The sequence below is a fragment of the Podarcis erhardii genome (genome assembly GCF_964252035.2).
Source record: "Podarcis erhardii genome assembly, chromosome: 13".
Classification (NCBI taxonomy): domain Eukaryota; kingdom Metazoa; phylum Chordata; class Lepidosauria; order Squamata; family Lacertidae; genus Podarcis; species Podarcis erhardii.
The window spans coordinates 38,112,578-38,139,592 of record NC_138502.1 but is presented as its reverse complement, the minus strand read 5'-3'; the positions used below and the strand labels follow the sequence as shown (position 1 = coordinate 38,139,592).

General features: G+C 45.4%; 1 protein-coding gene across 1 annotated transcript; it reads left to right on the top strand.

Moving 5' to 3' along the window:
* The first annotated feature begins 1,654 nt into the window (after positions 1-1,654).
* METTL16 (methyltransferase 16, RNA N6-adenosine) lies at positions 1,655-15,214 on the top strand. The gene is made up of 9 exons (XM_081837900.1): positions 1,655-2,109; positions 4,535-4,737; positions 6,153-6,293; positions 7,725-7,840; positions 8,075-8,217; positions 9,041-9,110; positions 11,518-11,607; positions 13,275-13,448; positions 13,571-15,214. The coding sequence occupies exons 1-9, from the start codon at positions 1,982-1,984 to the stop codon at positions 14,279-14,281; spliced, it is 1,776 nt and encodes a 591-aa protein (XP_081694026.1). The 5' UTR covers positions 1,655-1,981; the 3' UTR covers positions 14,282-15,214.
* The last annotated feature ends 11,801 nt before the right edge of the window (positions 15,215-27,015 follow it).

The window sequence follows — 27,015 nt, the reverse complement described above, 5'->3', positions numbered from 1 at the left end:
TCACCGATGTTATCCAAGCCAATCTAGTTTTCTTCTGGGGTCATGTTAAGTACCCCCTCCCCAGTGCTTGTCCTTTTAGCAGAAGCACGAAGGAGTGGACAAGGACATCCCAGGGTAACTGTTGGACATAATGGTTTTGCAAATACCAGCTCCGATCCAAGGGGACACAAAATAACAGTAATAGTAATACCTATATTTATATGAATACCTACTGAGATCCATAAAAAAGCAACTGTACCAAAAGGAATTATTGTGAAAATAATATTTCGGGACGGCACCAAATTTTGTCTTCACAATATTATCAAAGTCCACCTCTGCAAATACCATCTCTTCTAATGATGTTTTTATTAACAGGGAATATTTCTAGTCTTGGAAGATGTTGGATTTCTCCAGAATGTGTGCATTGTATGCTAAGAGCTGGAAGTATCCCAAGGCAGCCTTGAAACTTAAAATAAAAAATAAAAAAAAATAGCTGCCTAGATCTGTATTCCCTCATCCGAATTCTGCCGGGTTCCGCTGCCACTAGTCAAAGAAAGTAGTGACGGGCTACATACTAGCCTCACTCAGTGTAACCTACAATCATGTTCATAACTGGTGTTTTCTTTGATACCGTTTGCTAAACCCGACAGCAAAAACCAGAAACATCCCTTCCTATTTGTGTGGTTATCCAAAAAGTCCAGGAAACATTTAGTACAATAATCTTAAGCAGAGCTTGGGTGACCCTCTGCCAGGGATTAACAGTTCATCCTGGACAGAGGGATTTACATATAAGCTAAATAAGCTATACCTTAGGGCCCGACTCTTGGGGGGCTCCCCCCAAAAAAATTAAAGGGGAAAAAATGGATGTACATTTCCAAACGCTGGTGGTGCTGTGGGTTAAACCACAGAGCCTAGGACTTGCCGATCAGGTCAGTGGTTCAAATCCCCGCGACGGGGTGAGCTCCCGTTGCTCGGTCCCTGCTCCTGCCAACCTAGCAGTTTGAAAGCACGTCAAAGTGCAAGTAGATAAATAGGTACCACTCCAGCGGGAAGGTAAATGGCGTTTCCATGCGCTGCTCTGGTTCGCCAGAAGCGGCTTGGTCATGCTGGCCACATGACCTGGAAGCTGTACGCCGGCTCCCTCGGGCAATAAAGCGAGATGAGCGCCGCAACCCCAGAGTCGGCCATGACTGGACCTAATGGTCAGGGCTCCCTTTACCTTTCCAAAATATAAGATAAAAAACAAATAAAGTAAAGCCTACATACAGCAGCAGTGTTTTGTGTTGTGTAGGCTCCTATTTGTTATGTGCAAATAGCTTTGGATACCTATGATGTCCACAGATTACCATATAGCATATATTCAGCACACAAAAAACAGCGACAATTTGTTGTTGACAAAGGACAGCTGGACATATAAAGGGCCCCATTGCCTTCAGTAGCTTAGGGCCTCCTCAAACCTAAATCCGGCCCTGGGTGGACTAAGGGAGTTGGTAAGAGATCCCTGCACTGCAGGGAGTTGGGCTACTGGGTGACGCTGGCGTCCCTCAGAACTCTATGGTCCTGTGAGAACGCGCGCAGGCGCAGCTGCCGCTCTTTGCGAGGGGACGGGCGGACCTTTCAACCATAGAGTTGCCCAGCGGGATAGCTGGGCGCAGCAACCCCTCGTCGCCTGACTTCCTGTCTGTGTCTGTGTGTGTGAGGTGACGGCTGTACCGGAAGCGCAGGGCCGCCTACAACTCTCGGGCTTCTCTCCCATTCTCTGCTCCTCCGCAACTTCTTCGCCTTGGCGTCCGGGGACGACGACGACGACGCGGCGCATCTCCTGCGAGGACTGCTTGCTGAGGGGGCCCGGCATCCTGAGGGGCGAGAGATACCGCGCAGCGCAGGCCTTTTCGCGCACGAGGCGCGCGCGTGCTGCGCGGGCGCCTTTACCTGCCAACAGGTGTTTCGTTTCCCAGAGCCACCCCCGTCCGGCCCGCGCTCCCCCCCGTCCGGCCCCGGGATGGCCCTCAACAAATCTATGCACGCCAGGAACAGATACAAGGACAAGCCGCCGGATTTCGCTTACCTGGCGTCCAAGTACCCGGAATTTAAACAACACGTGCAGATAAATTTGTCCGGGAGGGTGAGGTAAGGTCTCATTAGCATATGTATGTATTCTGTATAATACGGTATAATATAGTAATATTATTAAAAATATTATTATTTATTTATTTGAAATCAATTTTTAAAAAAAAGTTTCAGGAGAGTCTTTATGTATGTTACAGTTGCTGCCAGAATTCTAATCGCAAAAGGCTGGAAGGGAGAGGATATTTCCATCTCAATTAGAATGGCAAAACAAAATGAGAGAGTGCGCTGAACTGGCAAGATTATCAGCAAGGTTAAGAGACGTTACAGATAGAAAATTTATCAGAGAGTGGGATATATGCAGAATATATGTAAAAGAACATTGTCAAAAGTTGGCAGGTCTTGATTGAGCTTGGGTGTGTAAGTAGGATAATTTTATAAAATAAAATTTATAGTAAGTCAAATAACATAAAGTAAAGTTTAAGTGCATATTTAAGGAACTTAATTTGGGAACTCAAGGGGAAGATCCGAGGTCTTGTCAAATTTAATCACAGATGGATGTACAGTGGTGCCCCGCAAGACGAACGCCTCGCAAGACGGAAAACCCGCTAGACGAAAGGGTTTTCCGTTTTGGAGGCACTTCGCAAAACGAATTTCCCTAAGGGCTTGCTTCGCAAGATGAAAATGTCTTGCGAGTTCCTGCGGGGTTTTTTCCCTTTTTTCCCCCTTTTCCTAAGCCCTAAGCCGCTTATCAGCTGATCCGCTAAAAGCCGCTAAACCGCTAATAGCGCTAATCCGCTAAGCTGTCAATGGGCTTGCTTCGCAAGACGAAAAAACCGCTATACGAAGAGCCTCACGGAACGGATTAATTTCGTCTTGCGAGGCACCACTGTACAAAGCAAGTACTAGTTAAAGAATGAATAATTGTTTATTGTTTATTTCGTATTTTGCCTGTAACATCTATTGCATATTTCTGTTATAAAGTTTTCAACCTATAAAGCATTTAAAAACTGGGCGGGGGGAGAAATGAAATCATTTTTATTTAATTTTACAAATATGAATTTATAACATTCCAAATGCATATCCATATATAGAGAGTACTCTGAATCTTGAGACTCCCCCCTCCACACTCCATGGGTCCTGTTGTCAACATTTACAACTGCATATTATTCCATACAAAAATAATGGTACAGTGCTACCTAGGGTTAAGAACTTAATTCGTTCCGGAGATCCGTTCTTAACCTGAAACTGTTCTTAACCTGAGACATCACTTTAGCTAATGGGGCCTCCCACTGCTGCCATGCCCACCACTGCACAATTTCTGTTCTCATCCTGAAGCAAAGTTCTTAACCCGAGGTAATATTTCTGGGTTAGCGGAGTCTGTAACCTGAAGCGTCTGTAACCCGAAGTACCACTGTATTATTTTTATAATATAGTAATATTATAGAAATAATGTTTTAAATAATATCTATAGAAATAATATTATAAATAATAATTTTATTCTTGTCAGTAGCCTAATATAATGTAACATAATTATAATTATATTAGGCTGCCAACAAGAATCGCACTTTATGCCAGTAGCAAAAAAAGTAAGGTTTTTTGTTCTTTTTTGCCCTGCATCCAAAAACTTGAGCCACTTGGGGGTTGGAGGTGGAGGAATCACAGAATTATAGAGTTGGAAGGGAGCCCCCCCCCCCCCCGGGTCATTTGGTCTAACCTGCTGCAATGCAGGAATCTTTTTACCCTACGTGGCATCCAGAGCCACATTACTGAGATTAAGTGTCTTATGCTCTACCAGCATAAACTCGAGTTTATGATATGCGTCATGTTCATTTGCAGGCACAGGTCTAGTTCAGCCTTGGAAATAAGCCCACAAATGCTACTACAGTCATACCTCCGCTCTTCTTACAGACATTCAGCTTACAAATGTGGTAAACCCGGAAGTGTTTACTTCCGGGTTCACCGCCCGCGCAGAAGCGCTCTATGCGTGGAAGAGGCGCTCTAGTTGCGGACTTTTCGGGGTGCAAACTGCACCCCAAAACAGATTAAGTCCGCAACTAGAGGTACCACTGTAGATCACTAAGAGACTAGTAGCTTGCAGTTTCCATTCCAGCCACAGAGGAGGGAAGCCCCTTCCTTCGCAGAGAGGTTTGACCACAGCGCACCAAACCGAGCTCCTCTTCCTATGGTCCTCATTGGTGCCTCCAAGTGGATATCTTTATTCTCTTACCACCTCCACTGAAACAGCTTTTTAACCTCTGGAAACTTACTGGCCCAGCCAGCTTTCGGTACTGGGTAGAGTGGTGAGATAATCAAGCTTGGGTTGAACAACAAGGCCTCAGAGTTTTTTCTTTTCTTTTAAATTCCCTGCTATTCTTAATTGCAAGAGTGAACATAGCCAAGTCTGGCATCTGTAGTGCGTTCCACACTATGTTCCTTGATGCAAAACAGGAATTCTTCAGCTTACGTATTGTCTTGTGCCTTTCAGTGTGAACTTCAAGGATCCAGAAGCGGTGAGAGCCTTAACATGCACCCTGTTGAAAGAAGACTTTGGACTACAAATTGACATACCTTTGGAAAGGCTCATTCCGACTGTTCCCTTGAGGCTTAACTATATCCACTGGGTCGAAGATCTGATTGCTCAGCAGGACGCTGCTGCTAAAGATTCAGCTACATGGGGAATAGACATAGGTATGCTTCGTGTTGGTGACTTGCAGATCAGTCCTAAGTCCCACTACACACGTGGGCCGCTTGTGTTGTCACAATATTGCCATAATTTAGCCTTTGTCCTGTAAGTTCCCAGCACAAAAGTTGAGAAAGGGGGGGGGGTGCTATTACAAAAAGCACAGAGCAGAGCATCAGACACCCCCCCCCAGCATATAATGGGAGCGGACTGTCTATGCTCCCATGATAACCAGGCATCCAGCCCACTCCCATCAATGGGGAGACATCTCTATGATGTCCCCCTCCCCATACAAAACCCACCAGGCAAAAATGACACCACAGTGCCCTCCCATGTAATTAATTGGGGTTGTTGTTTATGTCCAGGAGTCCTGAGAGAGGATGCATATGAAAGTTTAAAGAAAACAAGTGTTTGCAACTCTTTTTGTGTAAACTTGTAAAGTTCACACAAAATGTCCTTTCTGCTTAGTTTTGATCACCAAAGATTTCCCGCATCAACGCTCATGCATGTGATATGAAGCCACATTTGCCTTTGTTACTTTCTCCCTTTCAGGGGTTTATGTCCTTCTGTGGGTGTGCTCTGACAGGATGTAGATTTAGTCTGAATCCATTGTGAAGGAGTAAGTGCTTTTTGACCATACAGTCCAGTGGATTATTTTTCATTCATGCCACTTCTGTAGCCGGCACAAAGTTCTTTTGGGGACAGTGTTGTGGCAAGGCAGGGGTGGTTAGAGCAGGCATCCCCAACCTTGGCCCCCCAGATGTTTTGGACTACAATTCCCATCATCCCTGACCACTAGTCCTGTTAGCTAGGGATCATGGGAGTTGTAGGCCAAAACATCTGAAGGGCCACAGGTTGGGGGTGCCAGGGTTAGAGGTTTTGCCATATCCTGCCCAGGTTTCTTCCCCAATTTCCCACTTTGCTGGTGGAGTTTTGTTGGTGTATCTTCAGTGGTTGAGGTTTATGTGGGGTTATGCTGGTGCAGCAGGGTTTTCATCATACACCATGGCTCCCCAGCTAGCACATCCGGGAATAGGACTGCACCCTAACTTTGATTTTTCAAGATTGTTTCATTGACATCCTGTGAAGTGCAACAGACAGTTTTCGTAGCAGAACTGCAAAGAATAACACTGAATTGGATTGAAAACTCTGTCTGTCTTTGGTGTGTCAGTTCTTTACTGGCCTTATTTTGCCTATTTGTGAAGTATCAAGTGTTGCAAGGTATTTTGTGGAATAGGAAATACTCTTCTCAAACAGTGACACTAAGTAGATAGTAATTTAGCATGTTTTACCTAATAGTACTTGCTGGCCAACTGGTAAAATTCAGAGAGAGAGAGAGAGCCTTAGAAAATGCATTCTGGGTTGTATATTTTGAATGCTCTTTAGTGTTTTAACTTTTGCACTTTTCTTGGGTGTGTTGCAGGAACAGGTGCATCTTGTATTTACCCATTACTTGGTGCAACTTTGAATGGATGGTATTTCATTGCAACAGAAGTGGATGATGTGTGTTTCAGCTTTGCCAAGAAAAATGTGGAGCAAAACAACTTATCCAACCTTATAAAAGGTATCATTGTATCCCTCTTGTCCCAATCTTATGCTGCAAAGTAGTTTGCATACAGGCAAAATTATCCATGCATTGCATTATTTTGGGGCTGTTCATTTGGGTACAGAAGCCGAGAGTTTTGTTTATACAGTGGTACCTTGGTTCTCAAACTTGATCCATTCCAGGAGTCCGTTCAGCTCCTGAAACCAAGGCACGGCTTCCAGTTGGCTGCAGGAGCTTCCTGCACTTAATCAGAAGCCGCGTCGGACGTTCGGCTTCCGAAAAACATTCGCAAACTGGAACACTTACTTCTGGGTTTGTGGCATTCAAGAGCCGATTTGTTCAACAACCAAGCCATTCGGGAACCAAGGTACCACTGTATATAATGATTCCCCCACCTTGAATTTTTGTTGGAGACTAGTGCCAATGGAGAAGAAAATCCCCAAAATTCCTAACCGCCTTTCCAATCAACCCAACCCATAAAGAGCAGAGAAAGAAAAAAGGGGGAGAGGTTAAAAGAGAATGGAAGGGGGTGGCTGGCAGGAAGAGGGCCAAGAGGAAGCGTAGCAACAGCAGAGATCTGGTGTATTACTCCTCAGAGTGGATTGCTTCTTCAGCTTTTGCTACTGAAGTGGATCTCCAATCACCGTTGGAAAAGTGAGCAACTATTTTATGAGGTCTAACAATAGTGGCATAATAGCATTTGTATTGTGAATGTCCATGATGCGGCCAACATGTTGTGCTATGGTTATGATATTGAGCTTTCCACCTTTATAAAAGTGGGTTGCCTTTGTCTTTTTTTTTTTTTTTTTAATAATATTTATTAAAGTTTCAAATGTTACAAAAAGAGAAAGAGATAATTCCAAATTAAACAAAAACTTAATAACACATCACAAAAAAGAAAGAAGAGAATAGGATTTTTTTTTTAAACAAAAACTTAATAACACATCACAAAAAAGAAAGAAGAGAATAGGATTTTTTTTTTAATAAAAAACAGAAAAATAGAAACAATTAAAAAACACAACGAACCTTCCCATAACTTATCTTTCATTTACTTGTTTCCTTGACCTCCTCGCACCTCCCTTTTTTGTATTCTAGTTCGGTTAGCTATTTCAGCAAATCCTTTTCATCTTTCCCAATTTTTATCCTATAATTTATCTTAATATAATGTAACTTTACCTTTCCTCCTTTCATCCATTAACAATCTATTTTTACTTAATCCTTTATAATATTTCTGCTAAAGCCACATAACTTCATTCCAGCCTCCTTCTAACATTCCTTTATTTTACAATGTTTCTGTAAATAAACTTTAAATTTCTTCCAATCTTCTTCCACCGACTCTTCTCCCTGGTCTGTCTTTTTGTTTGAAGTAGCACATAACGCTTTCTAGAAGCTCGGTTGAAAGTAAGCAAATGTCTGGTTTTCCCCCTCTGTGCTTCCTTTTTTTTGCAGTGGTTAAAGTACCACAAAAGACACTCCTGCTGGATGCCTTGGAAGAAGAGTCTGGGGTCGTCTATGATTTCTGCATGTGCAACCCTCCTTTTTTTGCCAACCAGCTGGAAGCAAAGGTATGTTGATTGCTGATCCTCTGCCCTGGGCTTCTCCTGTTTGTGTTGACACATGCTCATTCTGGAAAGGCCCCTTCACAGTTGAAACGCTTGAAGTATAATTTGATGCTGTGTAGGAAGACAGTCGGGAGAGGCGGAAGGACCTAAGCTTCTGTAAAGTTTTTCATACAGTCAGTTTGCATGGCTACGGAAGCAGTCTAAGAGGTAATGATGCCCACTTTCATTCTTTGCCAGGGAGTAAATTCTCGTAATCCCAGAAGACCCCCTCCCAGCTCTGTCAACACGGGAGGGATCACTGAGATCATGGCTGAAGGAGGAGAGCTGGAATTTGTCAAGAGAATAATCCACGATAGCCTGCAGCTTAAAAAAAGATTACGGTAAGAATTTAATATTTTTATTGTTTATATGCCACCCATCTGACTGGGTTGCCCCATTCACTCTTGGCGGCTTCCAACGAAACAAAACAAAACAAAACAAAACACAATAAAATATCAAACATTAAAAACTTTCCTATACAGTGCTGCCTTCAGATGACTTCTAAAAGTTTATTTCCTTTACATCTGATGGAAGGGCACCACTGCTGAGAAGGCCCTCTGCCTGGTTCCCTGTAACTTTACTTCTTGCAGTGAGCGAACTGCCAGAAGACCCTCGGAGCTGGATCAATTAAAGCAAATAAAAAACTTGTTGTTTATAGCCAAAGGTCATCAAAATCCGACATTAACAATAAAAATTAAATAATTTAAAATACACACATAATAACAAGAATATCAGTATCTTCACCGTAGATTAAAAACAAAAAAATTAATCCTCTCCAGTCTTCATAGGAAATAAAATAAAATAATCATCATCATAATGTTGATGATTTATACAACTGAAACCACTGATTAAAATATATTTGTGATGTGGCACGAATTCCAATGCTTGGAATAAAGTTGTTGGGCTTTGGTTTTGAGCAGCTGTTTTGCTCTAGTAGGAGGAAGAAAAGGTGTGCTCTTAACGTTATTTCCAAATCTTGGAGTGTAGTTCACCCATGTCTGTAATAGAGTCTGCAGTTGTTTCTCAAAGCATTTTCCTTTTTTAAAATTGGCAGTCATGAGACCTTTTGTGTTATGAAACTTGAACCCCCTAAGAGGCTAGTTTTGAGAGAGCTTAGTCTGAATTTTAAACGCTTTGGTTCTGAAATGTCTTTCATTACTGCAGGTGGTACAGCTGCATGCTGGGGAAGAAGTGCAGCCTGGCACCCCTGAAAGAGGAGCTTCGGGTCCATGGGGTAAGCATTTCTGTAAACACACAGCAGCTATCTGTATTACATCTGTTCGCAGCCGCACTTTCCATTTGTGTGAAATACTAAACGGTTTTTCCACTGGCAGGCTGCAGAACCTGGCACCCCTATCAATCTAACACACTACAGTGGTGCCCCACAAGACGAATGCCTCGCAAGACGAAAAACTCGCTAGACGAAAGAGTTTTCCGTTTTTTGAGTCGTTCCGCAAGATGAATTTCCCTATGGGCTTGCTTCGGAAGACGAAACGTCTTGCGAGTTCTTGCGAGTTTTTTTCCTTTTTCTTAAAGCCGCTAATAGCCGCTAAGCCGCTAATAGCCGTACTTCACAAGACGAAAAAACCGCAAGACGAAGAGACTCGCGGAACGGATTAATTTCGTCTTGCAAGGCACCACTGTACTTGAAAGGAGGTCCCACCGACAGCAGTGGCCCTCAGATCCAGGCAGGTGTGTGTAAGACACCAACCTTAGTCAACACAGCAGAGTTTGAGAATTTAATACACAATGGACAAAAGTAGCAGCATTCCTCATCCATTAAAACCTGTTTTTTTTCAGAGGTGTGTTCTCACCAACAACCAATATGGGGTTCACTGCAAGACGTGTATCTCCCTTCTTCGGCTGCATGCAGGGTTCCTCAGACCAGCCCAGCTGCGGCTGCCGGACGGGCTGTCCTTCGGAGCCCCTTTTGCAGACGTTCTAGTACTTGGATTGAAAATGCAGCTGAAAATAGTGGTAGCCTTTTCAATGCTCCACCTGTCTGATAAACAGCAAAGATGCACCTCCCTGCAAGGAGAAAAAGAGTGTGCCAATCCTGTTGTGCCAGCTTTCTAACTACAGGGAGTTGTTTTCTGTGGGAGAGCACTCAACACTGCATCTGTAGCCCAGTCAGTCCTGTTTATGTTTGTATCCTGCTTTTTCTTCCACTGAACTCATTTTAATCACAGGAATCCAAGGTGTGCCACCATGTAGGAACTAGCCTGACCTAGACTTGCTTAGCTTCAACAAGGTGGCTGCATCTTACACCTAATTCTTCTTATAATGCTTTATTTGGCTTTTACCTCTAATTGGAAAATCTGCTGCTTGTGGTGGTGGTGGTGTGTGGCTTTGGCAGTAGAGTGCGGTGGAGCTGTGAGCAGACTCACGCCTCTTCCTTTCCCCCGCGCAGAAACATCAGGCAGCGGGCTCAGGAGAGCGAGTTCCCACGCTCTGCTGGACCCCTAGGACCCCCACTCCTCTGTGGGTTTTTTTTGGGGGGGGTCTCCTAGCCCTGGCGAGACACGGGTGGCGCTGTGGGTAAAACCTCAGTGCCTAGGACTTGCCGAGCGTATGGTCAGCGGTTCAAATCCCTGCAGCTGGGTGAGCTCCCGTCTTTCGGTCCCAGCTCCTGCCCACCTAGCAGTTCGAAAGCACCCCTAAGTGCAAGTAGTTAAATAGGTACCACTTTATAGCGGGAAGGTAAATGGCGTTTCAGTGTGCTGCGCTGGTGCTGGCTCGCCAGAGCAGCTTCGTCACGCTGGCCACGTGACCCAGAAGTGTCTTCGGACAGCGCTGGCCCCCGGCCTCTTAAGTGAGATGAGCGCACAACCCTAGAGTCAGACACGACTGGCCCGTACGGGCAGGGGTACCTTTACCTTTACCTAGCCCTGGCGCTTGCCCCCAAGTCTCTATCCACCAGAACCGTGTCGTCCTTTAAGCAGACAACATGGAGCGCACCGCCATTACCTCTGCAGCGAACCGGAAGTCTGCCTTCAGAGCATTTCCTGGCCTCCAGATTAATCTGCCCCCTTCCTTGTTCCTGCTCCATTCTACTGCACTATAGACCCAGCCTCATTTAGCTCCCTGTGAACTGGACAAGAAGTTATTTGTCTATGCTGCCCATGATCAGAGACTTTGGAGGAAAGGGCCGCAGACACATATCTGTGTGTATATGTGAAATGCTGTAATTTTGAGCTAAAAGAGTAAAATGCCAGCATGGGATGTTTTGGGGTCCCAGCTTGAAATACAGTAGTACCTCGGGTTACATACGCTTCAGGTTACATACGCTTCAGGTTACAGACTCTGCTAACCCAGAAATAGTGCTTCAGGTTAAGAACTTTGCTTCAGGATGAGAACAGAAATCGTACTCCGGCGGCACGGCAGCAGCAGGAGGCCCCATTAGCTAAAGTGGTGCTTCAGGTTAAGAACAGTTTCAGATTAAGAACGGACCTCCGGAATGAATTAAGTTCTTAACCCGAGGTACCACTGTAATTCTACTTCTTAAACGCTCCAAAATTTGGCAGTTTGCAAATACATGGAGTCTTGGTCTTGCATATAATTGTAAACAAAGTCGTAATGAGTTACTGAAGGAAATAACTCCCCAAATGTAAAACTGGCTTGCTGTTTTTCTTTGTGTGCAGGTTCCTAAAGTCACCCACACCGAATTCTGTCAAGGTCGTACCATGAGGTGGGCGCTGGCTTGGAGCTTCTACGAAAACGTCAAAGTGCCAGTAAGTGCCCTTGTGTCTTTCCCGCAATTTGTTATCTTGTGTTATCGCTTAGGACTCTCCCTTAATGCGTCGCAAGCTCCTGAGTTTCCAAAGCAATTTACATAGGCCTGGTGGGATGGGGTGAAGAAGACCTCTGTTTGATAAACACACATTCAGATCTCTGATTAGTTGTACAAAATTACTTGAGTGATTACTCGAGTAATCAAATTTCTGTGCCCCCACCTTTTGCTTCTTCCTTAGTTTCTTAACGTCAACTATGTCAGTGAATGTACAGACTGTAACTATCAGATTCAGATGTACGAAATTCTCTTGGATCATAGTACATAACTGGCAGAAATTGAATTACGTGCTTTGTTCAATATGAGTTTAATTTTTTCCCCAATTGCTACTGAACAGTTCATTTTTTTCCTCCCTCAGTCCATATGTAATGTATTTATTTTGCAATATTTGTGTTTTTGTGTTACACGTTCTCCCATTTCCCCTGTTTGGGGATTTTCTTTCGTTCCAATACTAATCATTCTAGCTGCTGTTGCTGTACGATGTAGTTCTTGGTTTGGGTCCTAAGAAAGCTTAACTTACAGAAGTTCACAGAAGGAATATTTCCTATTACCTCTTCTCTCTATAGCCACCTGTGCCCCCCAAGATGTTATTCGGGGGGGGGGGCGCTCCTGAACATCATGTGATGTAGCACAGAGTGTTATTGAGGTGTGGGGATGGGAAATTTTCCTTCCATGAACCCCCTTAAGTCACCACATCTTGATAGTAATTATTTAAAGGTAAAGGTAAAGGACCCCTGACAGTTAAGTCCAGTCGCGAACGACTCTGGGGTTGCGGCGCTCATCTCGCTTTACTATCCAAGGGAGCCGATGTTTGTCCGCAGACAGTTTTTCCGGGTCATGTGGCCAGCATGACTAAGCCGCTTTCTGGTGAACCAAAGCAGTGCACGGAAACGCCGTTTACCTTCCCGCTGGAGCGGTACTGTAATGGTTCTAGGGGTTGCTCGTGGGTAAATCGGCGCCACGCTTGGCTGGGTTACCTGGGTGAACCCTTTCTGTCCGGACAGCCACCCATCCGTGGCTGCCTCAATCGCTGGCAGAATCCCTCAGTGGGCGTTTCTTGAACTTCTTCCAGCAAAGAAGCTCTTTGACGCCTAGTCTCCGCCTACTCTCCCTGCACGGAAGTCTTCTGCGCAGGGAGGGTGTGGGCAGCGGAGGACCCGTGCTCTCCCCGCTGGTCTCCAGCAAGGAGTCATGGAGCCCCCTCGCCGATTCCCCCATCTGCCCCCCTTCTCCACTGGTGCTACGCTGATTTCCTTCCCCAGCAGATGGGCTGCCTCTCTCCCTCCTGGGACGCTCTCCGGCATCCCTCTGGAGCCCTCCCTCCTCCTCTGGCTCCAATGGCAGTTCCCTGACAGGTACCTATTTATCTACTTGCATTTCAACGGGCATTCGAACTGCTAGGTTGGCAGGAGCAGGGACCGAGCAACGGGAGCTCACCCCATCGCGGGGATTCAAACCGCTGACCTTCTGATTGGCAAGCCCTAGGCTCAGTGGGGACCACAGCACCACCCGCGTCCCTAACTATTTACACATTTTCTATTCATGTTCTGAATACTGCATTACTATTCTTTAGGTTTTTAATTATTCCATTTACTCTTTCGCCCTCAGTCGCCTCCTTCTAAGAAACGAAAGCTAGAGAAGCCTCGGAAACCAATCACATTCCTAGTCTTGGCATCTACAGCCAAAGAGTTAGCTACTAAAGCTTCCTCAGTGGGGATTGATGCTGTTGAAGGGATGGCAGTAGTTGCAGCATGGATTAGAAAAATCCTCACTGACCTGAAGGTAATAGTAAACTGCAACAATTCTCCCTTTGCTTTCCTCTTTTAAATGCAATGTCATTTCAGGAAGCGGCAAATTTACACCAGCGAATCACACTAAAACTCTGTGCGTGTTTGCTTGAATAGGTGCAGCACAAATGCATTCCCTGTGGGAAAGACGAGATCAGTTTGTTCCTAACAGCTGTAGAAAACTCCTGGATTCACTTGCGGAGAAAGAAGAGGGATCGTGTCAGGCAGCTGCGCGAACTTCCTCGAGCCTCTGTAGATTTCCTCCAAGCCACAACAGAAGGAAAGAACCTGAACGATGCAAGTAACATCACAGAAGGCGACCAAGGTGGGCCTGCTGGAGGAGACAAGGAAGGACTTGCTGAAGATGACAGAGGTGGGCCTGGGGAAGACAATGAAGGTAGGTCCACAGATGATGGAAAAGACAGATCCACAGAAAAGGCATTGGCGGGACTTGGTTGCAGCCTTGAGTCACGAGAGGATGGCAGACTGAATAGCACGCCTGATACTGAAGAAGAAAACCTCGAGGCACATACCAAAGAAAACAGCCAAGCAGAGGAACCAGCTGTTGTTTTAGCAAGCTTAGAAGATTCCAGTGATGGAAAAGAGGAGAGGTCCAAGGACTTTGGCACTGGTTGCCTAGGTATTGAAATTGGAGAGGGTGCCAACGTCTCTGGTGAATGGTTCCTTTTCAAGTGTATGTTAGTTGTGAAGAAAGAAGGGGATGATTCTTTAGTAGAAATGCACTGGATTGAGGGGCAAAACAGAGACTTAATGAACCAGCTGTGTACCTATTTAAAGAACCAAATTTTTCGGTTGGCCACAACATAAGGATACACGTGAATGAGGAACATTATGTTAGCCTTATTTTGGTAACCATGGCTTTTGTGTTAGGATATATTTAAGGACATCTTTGCTATGAAAAGTGGCTATTTTTAAATCACTTGTGAAGCTTGAAGTTCTGGAAATTCATAAACGCCTTGGAAATAATTTGTGGATAGCATCCAGACTAAACTAGGTGCACTTAGTTCTCGTTGAAACCAATGTGAAAATTCAGTCATGACTTTAAGTTGCACAGACTTCAGTGGGACCTAAGTGCAAACTAGCATAATCCTGGACCCTACGCATTTTGTGTAACAATTTTTTAGCTGTTGAGATAACATATTAGAAAGCAGCACTGTGTCTGCCTTAAAAAGGTAATGTTGTTGTGGATTCTTCATTGGCTTTTCCATGTGCTTAGTGGAAATTTTCCACAGTTGTATCTGTCCTGTTTCCCTTGACAAGTGATATTATTGGCAACCATGAGTCAGCAGCTGTGTTCACAAGTCACAGTAAAGTGGGATGATGAACAATTTAACCTGAATGCCTACATTACTCCTGCTTTGTTCCTCTACTGATAATAAGCAGCAAACTATGACCCTTGGCTAACCATTACATTTGAAATCAAAACTCTGGTTTGTTTCACTCAACCCCCCCCCCCCCGTTTGGTAAGCCAAGAACCAGAACGGCAAAGGGTATTCAGGTACAAGTTACAAAGAATTATGGGATGGGTTGAAAATATATAAAGATGCTTTAGAGACTTGGCAAGCATGTGTGACATACTAGAGCCAGGTGAAACATCCTAAACATTTCAGGTTGGGAAGCATCTGAGTGCCGTAAAATGGATATTATAAAGAGAGCAAAATTGACTGTTGTTAAGCTACATGATGATGATATATTGATATTTTATATTAAAAAAATCACATAATAAAATATTTTTTTAAAGCTGCTGTTCTTTTTTCAGGTGAACAAATTGTGCAATGTTGCACCTGTTTCTTCAAGCTCCCTACTGCCATCTGGTGTACAATTCATGCAGTTCTAGTCATCCCTCCAGTTTGCTCTGTGCTTGCTGTGATTTTATATATATATATATATATATATATATATATATATATATATATATATTTACAGTTGTTTCTTCTCTCTTACCTTGTGAGCATTGGGCCTAAGCTGGATTCTTCTGCAAACTGTGTTGTAAGGAACTTTACTGCAAGAACACACCATTGGGATGGAGGCTTTCTCTTAAGTAAGGGAGGAAAACATCTCCCTCTGGGGATTTAAACTTGCCTGGGGATTTAAACCAGGACTCAAACCGAAAATCATGATTCTAGAACAAGAATGGAAAGCCAGTAACTCCCACCAGCTCCAGCCAATATGGCCAGGGATGATAAAGAACAATACAAGTTCTCTGCTGCAGTACAGGAAGCTGAGCAAAGGAAGTGTATTCAGAGGGACTGGGAAGGAAAGTGGTCAAAGTCATCTTTTCTTGGTGGCACTGGCCTACAAGCACCCAGTAGACAGAATTGATACCAACGTTCCCACCATCTTTTACTGTCCAGAGAATGGGGCCAAAGGCCGATCTTCTTGTACCGTTCTCTGGGCTCAGGCTAGCCAGCAGCAAAGAAACGAGTTTGAGTGATCAAGGGCTTGCTTTGTTTGTCAGACATCTGTATTCTCAGAACAGTTGGGTTTGACTTGGGATAAAGAGGAGAACAGAGAATCGTAGAGTTGGAAGGGACCCTGAGGGTCATCTAGTCCAACCCCCTGGAATGCAGGAATCTCAACTAAAGCATCCATGACAGATGGCCAACCAACCTCTGCTTAGAAACCTCCCAAGTGTCATGAACTGGCAGGATGACACAGAGGAGGAAGAGGATCCCGTCAAGGAGTGTAGCCAGGACTGGGACAAGCAGGGGATGGGGAAGGAAGTACAGGGTGACAGAGGATGGCGAGGGGGTGGGGGTCAGGGCACAGGAACCAGAGCAGCAGGATCCAGAGCCAGAGGGGCCCCTGTCTCCAATATGGTGGGCTCTGAAGCATAGGGAGCAGCAAGAGGGGTGCTCTAGGAAGCTGAGGCAAGCAAGAGCCCACAGCCCAGCTCACTAGCTGGCCAGGTGGAGCTCACTAGCTCTGGGAGGAAGTGTGTGATTCCTCAGCTGGAGAAGGCTTGGAACAGGTGAGAATCACATGCCTCATCAAGCCCAGGTGCTGCACTCAGCATGCAACATACAAAAGGGAAGCAGAGGTGCTGTGTCTGTTCAATTGGCTTGGATGTTCCTGGACCTCTGCAGGGCTGTGCTTTGGGTTTGACTGGACCATATCCTGTTGGACTTCAGACTTGGCCTACTTGGATTGAACCTGGCCTGTGTTTCCTGACCTTTTGGATTTTCGACTTTCCTTGCGTGGATTGGTTCCTGGTCTTTGAACTTTGGACTTGACCTACTGACTTGCCACCAGGTAGGCCAGGGGTTCGGGACACCACAACCTCCTGAGGGAGTCTGTTCCACTGTCCGAAAGTTCCTTCTGCTGTTTAGCTGGAATCTTCTTTAAGCCATTGGTTTGAGTCCTACCCTCCAGAGCAGGAGAAAACAAGCTTGCTCCATCTTCCCATGACACAGCCCCTGAGATATTTGAAAATGGCTATCATATCTCCTCTCTGTCTCCTCATTTCCAAATGAAACATACCCAGCTCTCTCAACATGGAGACTTCTGCTTGCTTCCTTGCGCATTGGACCCATAGTCTCAGTATTAGTTACATCTCCCTCTGACCCAACACCTCTTTCAGCTAAGAAAGATTATATAATGTTTCAATATGCAGCTGTAGCTGCCAGGATTCTGTTAGCACAAAATTGGAAAACCCCAAATACCCCGACCGTTAAAGATTGGCAAATTAAATTATTTGAGTACATGGAACTGGCAAAAATGACGCAGAACATTAGACAGCAAAAAGGTATAAGGTTTATTGACAATTGGTCTAAATTCATAACATATATGGAAACAAATTCTAGAGATATAAAAATCACAGTAGGTTTAATATACCCCTTGCGATGTGTTTACGTTAAAAAATGAAAAACTGCAGAATGGATTTAATATTCACATAACCCAAAACCGAGATGGAGGGAAGTCAAACGTTATCTATTGTTAATTAATGTTTGTCTTTTGGTTGGTTTAGGTGTTTTGATTTGGTTGATGTCTTCCTTTTTTTCCTTTTTTTGGTATGTGTTGGCTATTTTTTTTTCTTTCTTTGCTGTTGTTTGGTTATAGAAAATGAATAAAAAGAAGTTAAATAAACCATTAACTTGTGGGTAGCATGGACTGGTAATCATGTGAACAAATTCCTGTTCTCATGCAAACTTTGGGAATTCTGCCAGCTGTGCACTGAGGCCCTTTGTCTGAAATTAATTCATTGCAAATGTACCTGAAAATTTAACCTTGGTTGCCTTGAAGAAGTGGTTGCAATAGTCGCAAGCAAGTACTGTGTGCCATGACTGAATATCCTCTGATCCATTGTTAGAACTTGGCAGGTCCTGTTGGGTGACATCTGGATTTGTCATGCACTTTGTGGTTCTGTACTTGCTACTTTACACAGATGCTATACTACAATATCCTCAGTCTTTGCATTCAGACTGGGCCAATACAGTGTATCTTTTGCCTGATGTTTCGGGAGAACTGCTCCGATTTCGTTAATCATTTGCAGAATACCATTGTGCATCTCTCCTGGAATTGCCTGTCTACTCTTCTTTGAGCATCCTGCCATTTTCTACAGCTCTGTCTTTCTGAAAGTCCTTGACTGGCTTGGGGGCCTGTTTGTGCATGGGCTGTCCTGTCCTTATGCTTTCCCTTTGGAGAGTTAATGAACCAGCACTGTTTGTTGTCTGCTATTTCAACTGCCGTGCTTGCGGATGCAGGTAAGCATCATAGGAACACGTGCACCTGTTTTCCCATGTCTTCCTCCTCTTTCATTTATTGCGTGTCTGCCGAGTGTTAAGGCATGAGATCTACCACTGAGATCTCTCTTCTGGATTTGTATTTGATTAATAAGGCAGTATTTTTTCAGGTTCAGTATCTTAACTCAATGCCATATGAGGATGTCATTGCTCAGAGGAGAGAATTTTTTAGTATGTTCCTGAGTAGTTTGTGAGCCATTTTCACTGCTACCAGCTGAAGGTACACTAGTGAAATTCTTGACACCCTGCTACAATGGCAGATAGTTATTTCTTTTGCTTGAAAAACACTTGATACAGTGGTACCTTGGGTTACATACGCTTCAGGTTACATACTGTCAGGGCTGCCTCTAGGTCCCAGCTCACAGAGGACCAACGCCAGGCTGATATTATGTACAAAAGTCTTTATTGAAGTATAATTTCCATTTTAAAGCCAGAGCGTGCAACCTTACGTCTAGACCCTAGATCGGCGAAGTCCTATCTGAATCACTTCCCCTTCCACACCAGTTTAAGATCCTAGCCCTGCTCCACCTTCTGCGCTGCTCTCTCCTCCTCTGGGTCCTCCTGCCCTCTGGGGCATTCCCCTTCCTGGACTCTTCCGACGCTGAGTCGCTTAGCTCCTCCCCTTGCCTCCGGCGTGCTTTAGGACCCGGTTCCCAATCCTCACTCTCTGCTGTCCCGCGCTCCTGTACATTTGAACTTGCTTCTCGCACCAACCCAGTGACCTTTCTCCTAACCGTTACACTACTTCTATCACTGCTTCCCTCTTCCGTGACACTGGCCGGATCTGACCTCCCCTCCGTTGTACGACTCTCCGAGGGAGGCGTGGTCAGCTCTGCCTCGTCTTCTCTCCCTGGTGGGGGAAGTACTGGTCCCGATGCCTGGGACCCTTCCCCCCCACTCTGCTCTGGTGGGGAAGCTGGTCCTGATTTCCAACTACTACTCTGGGATTCCCTGCTCCCCCCTTGCTCCTGGGGCGTTCCCCTTGGGACCCCCCTACCCCTGGCCACTGGCGCTCCCTTCTGTGAATCTTCCGTTTCGCTGGAGAGGCTCATGGAATCCCTCGGACCACTGTCTCCTCCTACACTGCCCTCTGATTCCTCGCCCTCGCTCTCCATCTCCCATCTTCCCTGTGCCTCTGCTCCTGAGCCCCTGACACATACGCTTCAGGTTACAGACTCCGCTAACCCAGAAATAGTACCTCGGGTTAAGAACATGATGAGAACAGAAATTGTGCTCCGGCGGCGCGGCAGCAGTGGGAGGCCCCATTAGCTAAAGTGGTGCTTCAGGTTAAGAACAGTTTCAGCTTAAGAATAGACCTCCAGAACGAATTAAGTACTTAACCCGAGGTACCACTGTATTTATTTTTCCCCACCCCTCAAGGCAGATGAACGAAAAAAGCTTCCATACTTTTCCTAGCTGAAAAACATCAATTTATGGAGGAAATCATTCCCTCCATCAGGTTAAGATAGCCAGCTTCTGTGCCTCCCTTTCTCTGTTGTTGTTCTTAATATCAACTAGACATTTAGCGGTTCTTGGTTGTCCCTAGCCAACTTTTTCTCTGCTCCTTTCTCCGGCACTGCGACTACATTTCCTGTTCTGGTGACAATCTGATCTTCCAAGCGTGGTCCTAGCCAGCCCCTTCTCTCTTTGTCTTCCTTCTCTCTGAGAAATGAATTATTAATGGTGCATTAAATGGAGGCTGGCCGGGGGCCAAGGGATGGTGCTAATCAGGAGCTAATTGAGGAAGAAATGAGATACTCTTCCCAGCCGCCCAAGCATGGGGTACGCAGTGGCCTGTTACCAAAGGTGACCGCTTCCTAATGCCTAAGCTCTGGGGAATGGCGCATAAACAGCCAGTGGGGCACCCTGAGTGCAGCTGGATAGAAGGCTGCTCTGCAGCCTTCCATAATTCCTCTCCTTTCCTTCCCTCTTCCCCATCGCTTGCTGTCAAGGCTTATTTGAGGCAGGGGCCGTGAAGACTTTGCCCTGGAACCTGCCATTGGTTGGAACTAAGAAATTTTCACGCCTCTGAGCAAGAGCCGAATGCCATTCCTTTTCTGCCCAATGACCAGAGTCTGTTTCCGCACGTCAGGTGTTAGAGATGAACTATGGGGCAAGGAAGCATAATGTGTCTTCAATAATAATAATAATAATAATAATAATAATAATAATAATAATAAATTTATTATTTATACCCCACCCATCTGGCTGGGTTTCCCCAGCCACTGGGTGGCTCCCAACAAAATATTAAAAACACGACAAAACATCAAACATTAAAAACTTCCCTTAACATGGCTGCCTTCAGATGTCTTCTGTAAGTCAGATAGTTGTTTATTTCCTTGACATCTGATGGGAGGGTGTTTCACAGGGCGGGCACCACTACTGAGAAGGCCCTCTGCTTGGTTCCCTGTAACCTCACTTCTCGCAGTCAGAGAACTGCCAGAAGGCCCTCGGAGCTGGACCTCAGTGTCTGGGCTGAATGATGGGAGAGGAGACACTCCTTTAGGCATACTGGGCTGAGGCCGTTTGGGGATTTAAAGGTCTGACCCACAACACCTCTTTTTAAAGGAATTAACTACTGCATACCCTCCAAGTGTCCTGATTTTCCAGGGACAGTCCTGGAATTGCAGAAGCCATTTTGGTTTATGATTTGACCCCAGAATGCCCTGCTTTTCCTCAATTGGACGTCCCTAGATTGTAGGGGGATGCTATTGCTTACCTCTAATTTGTATCATCAGAGCTGCTGGGATTCTAGCCTGTCTGAAAAGGAAAACTTTGGACAGATCCTGGCAGAAACAGATGACATATTTATTGAAGGAGAAGAGGAGTTTGGATTTGATATCCTGCTTTATCACTACCCGAAGGAGTCTCAAAGCGGCTAACATTCTCCTTTCCCTTCCTCTCCCACAACAAACACTCTGTGAGGTGAGTGAGGCTGAGAGACTTCAAGAAGTGTGTCTAGCCCAAGGTCACCCAGCAGCTGCATGTGGAGGAGCAGGGAAGCGAACCCAGTTCCCCAGATTACGAGTCTACCGCTCTTAACCACTGCACCACACTGGCTCTCAAAGGCAAAGGGCAGAGCTAGCTGACGGATCATCTTGTCCCTAACTGGTATCTCCCAGCTAGGCCTTGCTACATCCAGCTTCATCATTACCTAGGTCAGCTTTTTCAAACCTGGCACTCTCCATGTTACGGACTTCTGACACTCATCTACCCCAGCTAGCTGATAGAATTTGTAGTCTAAAATTTCTGGAGGGCACCAGCTTGGGGAAGGCTGGCCTAGACCAAGAGTTGCTCAGTACCCGATTGCTCTCCGCTTTTGTGAAGTCTGCAGTTGCTATCTGCTATCGCTGGCATATGTCACTTACCTCAGAAATCTATCCAATGAGATCATCAGAATTCCACTGTTTTTTTCAACAGACTGACCTCTCTGCATGGGGTAATTGATGTTCAGAGCATATCCCCTTTTTATTTATTTTTAATGTTATCCAAGGATAATCTTCCTTTTAGGTCGCTCATGCCTGATACACCCAGATTTCCATTTTAGCATCATGAGAAGAATGGAGGGAGCTACTCGAATGCCCAGTAGTGGCTGTTCAAAGTTATGATATAAAATAAAATTAGGTTTATTCTGCAGGGAAACGGCTATTTCTGGAGCAGTCGTGGAATCGGCTTGCTTGACATTTTCTTAGCCCCGAAGGCAGAGGTAACCTTCAGGAAATCAAGAGCATGTTCTTCACAGCAACAGCAAAGTTGGGGAGAGGGTTGAAAGAAAATTAGGGAGGGTGTGGATAGATTGGGTTTTGAGTTGTTTTGCTGTCTTGAAGTGAGAATGTAGCCATGCTCCACCCTCTCTTCCTCTAGGCATGTCCTTGAGAGTGTTCCTGATTGTAATCCCCTCCTCCTTCCCTGTTAATATAAAATGTGAACACTTGTTCTGTGTGGAGTTAGACTTGCTATTAGTGAGGTGACCCTCTCAGGCTGCTGATTTCGGTGTTGTGAAAGGACAGCAGATTGTCGGCAATTCAGTTTGTTAGTGTTGGATTTTTGCTGCCAGGAAAGCAAGACAGGTGCTTGGGTTTTCTGCCTCAAGGGCCAAAATAACTTGGCCAGCTTTGGGTGCACTGTGATCTGCGCATGTTCATGTTGTTTTCTGCTCCACCTCAGGCAAGAAAATGTCATGGGAATTGGGATAGGCTTGGGGAAGAGGAGCTGCAATTCAGAAAACATGGTGAGAAGATCGGAGGGGACAACCCAATTTCCTCAGTCCACATTCCTGATTAAACTGGAGTTACTGGAATTCTGCCATTCTAGGCAGGAAATTGCCTGTACTTTCCATTGGGTAGACCCTGGCACAGGACCAATCAGAATGGAGACCCAGTGTTGGTGCATGGCTCTTGCAAGTGTCATATAAGACTAGACCCACCCAATTGGGACATCTATCTACGCAGGGCTTGATTTATATTAAGACCTTGCTATTCCCCCCAAAACAGAGCCATGGCCTAAAATATCTGAAATATTAAACAAAGAGTTCTTCTGAAGAGCTCTTGCATTGCACAGGGCTTTCGACAATACTGCTGGATGATTCAGTCCTGTAAAATTCAAAAACTTGCATGTCCAACAAAGCCATCCCATCAATCTGGCTTACTTCTCTACTAGGGATGTGCAAATCTGTCAGTGTTGGTTTATAACTTTTCCAGTCTTCGATTATCCACATCAGTTTGCATTTTTATTTAGGAAATGCCTCATGAAAACTCAGCAGCATTTTAGTGTGAATTTCATCATTTTTTGCAGGCGACATATTTATTTGCTGAGGAATTTCCCCCAGTGTGTTGTTATTTATCCTTATATGTTATTTTCAGTAATGTATTCATTGCCATGTATGTATTACTTGGCCGGAGAATACATTGCAACATTCAGAGGGGTGTGAATTAGATTGGTTTGCATTTGAATGAAAATTGATGCAAATTTCTGCCCCATTGCCACTACCCTGCAGACCGCAGGTATCCACCGTGGAGCTGACCAGCCATTGGACTCCAGTTCCCATGAGCCCTCGGCCAGCATTGCCCTGTGGTCAGGGATTATGGGAGCTGGAGTCCAGCAACATCATTGGCTGCCCTTGTACTCCATCTTAAAAGCTCTCTTGCTAATATGTGCATGGAGTTAATTTTCTTTAAAAAGTTGCAGCAAAGTGTGACCTGGAATGAGGCAGCGGCTGAGAAAGGAAAGAACAGCCACCCCAAAATAAGTTTGTAGTTTCTCAGTCAGCATGCCTGATCGGATTGGGAAGGGTAGGAATAGAGGTCAGCTGTAATGAAGTCTTCTGGCATTATTGATTGTATCAGAGGGAAGCTAAGCTTTTCTCCTCGCTGCACCATTCTGATAACAGCTTTGCTGAGAAGAAAATAAAAGGTACCAGAGAGGTTTGGAACATGGAGGGAAGGAAAGCAGGAGTTTGTGGGAGAGATCCCCACAGTATACCCACACAGCTTGCCTATTAGAGGCCTTCCTTTGTAAACAATCCTAATTCTGTGTAAAGGGACCGAAATTCCGCATTTAGCTTGTATTATCCGTGTCCTATTTGTTTATATATTGGTTGCGGGGATGGGACTGAGACTAAGGCATTGGGAATCAAGATCTGCGAAACAGGAAATTGTGCATAACTCTGAAAGCTGCCCTCGCTGACTACTGGAAGCCATGCCCCTGACATTCATATCCTCCAACAGTTCTCCGATGAAAAGAAGGGCGTCCTATTCCATAATAATAATACAGTTGTACCTTGGGTTAAGTACTTAATTCATTCCGGAGGTCCGTTCTTAACCTGAAACTGTTCTTAACCTGAAGCACCACTTTAGCTAATGGGGCCTCCTGCCGCCACACTATTTCTGTTCTCATCCTGAAGCAAAGTTCTTAACCCAAGGTACTATTTCTGGGTTAGCGGAGTCTGTAACCTGAAGCGTATGTAACCTGAAGCGTATGTAACCCGAGGTACCACTGTAACAACAATGTTAATAATAATAATATTATTTATACCCTGCCCATCAGGCTGGGCTGCCCCAGCCACTCTGGGCGGCTTCCAACAAGTTTATAAAACATTAAACATTCGAAAACTTCCCTATCCAAGGTTGCCTTCAGATGTCTTCTAAAGGTTGTTTAGTTATTTAACTCCTTGGCTCAGGCGGTCACATATCTCCATACTCTCCAACAAAAATAGGGGAAAGTGGAACATTCCGGGATCAAATCAGAAACCAGGACTACTTTTGTAAATCTGGGACTGTCCCTGGAAAATAGGGACACTCGGAGGGTCGGGGCATTTTGGCCAAAAGTAAGTTGGAGTGGAGCCGGACATTCTGCCCCTGACATTTGGTTTTTGAATCCTCAGCATGTGTGCTGCAAACAATGAGGACTTAGAAAACTACCTTTTCTGTTTCCACAAATGTTTAAATCCTGTGGCAGCAATATCCCAACCACTGGAGGCTGGTCTGTTGGGGCAAAGGGGGTGCTTCTCCACCCCACCCCCCTTGGCTGCGAGCCCTGATGCATCTGCCATTTTGCTTGCATATAATTCAAGGAAGGACACTGACTGGGAGCTTCTTGCTGCTTCTTCGTCCCAGGGTTGCCATTAACAAGGAGGAAGAGGAGGCTGAAATTAGAATTAGTTGTCTCTGTCTTGTCACTGGTTCTGGCTCCACTAACAGTTGGCCTTCCTCTAACCCCTGGTTGGCAGGGCTTACCTGTGCCTCCTCCCCACCCCCAATATTTTATTCAAGTTGGCACCCCTGGGCGGCTGGGTGAGTGGGCAGAAGGAGCAGCAATCTGTTGAAATCGGGCAGCTCAGTTGAGCGAATTTTGAGGAGAGATGGTCAGGGTGGCTCTAGAGATCTCTGACCCCTCTTGCCCTGTGTGTCAGGTGTGCGTGCAGGAGCCAGGCCCAGTGACCAATAGGACTCTGCAGGACTGGGGCCTTCCTAAGTTTGTTCTGGAGAGGCAAGGCGCAGCCACACAGGTGAGGCCAATTGGTAACTCACAGGACCTGGTGGCAAGGCCGGGAAGGGATATAAGGTCACCATTTTCCCTTTGGCTTTTTGCCACAGCAACACGTTCCCTGCCTTGCTGCGTTTGACTCCTTGCTTCTTGATCCTTGGACTCCTGACTTCGTGACTCCTTACTTTATCCTTGGACCCCTGACTTCGTGACTCCTTTCTTCTTGATCCTCGGACCCCTGACTTCGTGACTCCTTGCTCCTTGATCCTCGGACCCCTGACTTCATGACTCCTTGCTTCTTGATCCTCGGATCCTTGACTTCTTGACTCCCGGCTCTCTGACCCTCGGACTCTTGGCTTTCTGACTCCTGGCTTCTGGACTCCCGTTCCTGCTCCTACTCCGCCATCTTGCCCCTGGTCCCGACGTCCCCAGCCGGGACTTTGATTGCCCATGATCCAGACCGTGACACACTGTATGCTAGTTGTTTAATTTGGCACACCGAGATGCTAGACGTTCTTGAATGGAGGCCTACCTCAGTTCACACTTGAGATGTGAACTGTTTTAACAGTGAATCTCTGTCCTCAGGGAGAGGTTAGGGAATCTCTGGTACTCAATTTCCCTCACCACATCACAAGTCCCAGGATTATGTGGGGGCAGCCGTGAGAGTTACAAGCTGGTATCAAAGTGGTGTTTTGTGTGTGTGTAACTAAGCCAAATGAATTCATGAGACTTAAGAAACCGTTTTTAATTATCCACCTTCAAAGCAGAGCTTCAAAAGGAAAACGGGTGGGTGGCGGGGAAGAAAGTAGGCTGGATTTTAAATATGCCTGAATTCTTCCTTTCAGTCCTGTAGCCTAGACTTCTTGACCACACTTCCTCAATCTCCTGAGTCACTAGCATTAGTAGGTTTCTTTCTGTCAAATAAGGTGCCTGGATCACAGAAGGAGAAGTGTCCCCAAGGGAGTTGCCTTAACCTGAATTGGTCCCTCCTTCAGAAGCTATGAAAGAATTCCTCTAAGCCAGTTAGCAGGCCAGCAGAACATGAGATTTACATGAGATTCTGTGTAAATAAGGAGTTCATACAGGAGATCCATGAGGTATCAGTCATGGGAGCAAATTGTACAGCAAAAAGTGCAGACCCTCCAAGTGTCCCTATTTTCCAAGTACGTCTTCGATTTAGAGAAGCCATCCCAGTTTCTGATTTGATCCTGGAATGTTGTGTTTTTCCTTCGGTGTTGTTTCTTGTTTAGTCATGTCCAACTCTTTGTGACCCCATGGACCAGAGCACGCCAGGCACTCCTGTCTTCCACTGCCTCCCGCACTTTGGTCAAACTCATGCTGGTATCTTCGAGAACACTGTCCAGCCATCTCGTCCTCTGTCGTCCCCTTCTCCTTGTGCCCTCAATCTTTCCCAACATCAGGGTCTTTTCCAGGGAGTCTTCTCTTCTCATGAGGTGGCCAGATTATTGGAGCCTCAGCCTCAGGATCTGTCCTTCCAGTGAGCACTCAGGGTTGATTTCCTTCAGAATGCATAGGTTAGATCTTCTTGCAGTCCATGGGACTCTAGTACCATAATTCAAAAGCATCAATTATTTGGCGATCAGCCTTCTTTATGGTCCAGCTCTCACTTCCATACATCACTACTGGGAAAACCATAGCTTTAACTATATGGACCTTTGTCAGCAAGGTGATGTCTCTGCTTTTTAAGATGCTGTCTAGGTTTGTCACTGCTTTTCTCCCAAGGAGCAGGCGTCTTTTAATTTCTTGACTGATGTCACCATCTGCAGTGATCATGGAGCCCAAGAAAGTAAAATC

Excerpts from the sequence above, each read along its gene's own strand:
- METTL16 (XM_081837900.1), top strand. The coding sequence starts at position 1,982 with ATGGCCCTCAACAAATCTATGCACGCCAGGAACAGATACAAGGACAAG. Across the intron at positions 7,841-8,074 it reads CCAACCAGCTGGAAGCAAAG|GGAGTAAATTCTCGTAATCC; the intron begins GTATGTTGATTG and ends ATTCTTTGCCAG. Across the intron at positions 8,218-9,040 it reads CAGCTTAAAAAAAGATTACG|GTGGTACAGCTGCATGCTGG; the intron begins GTAAGAATTTAA and ends TCATTACTGCAG.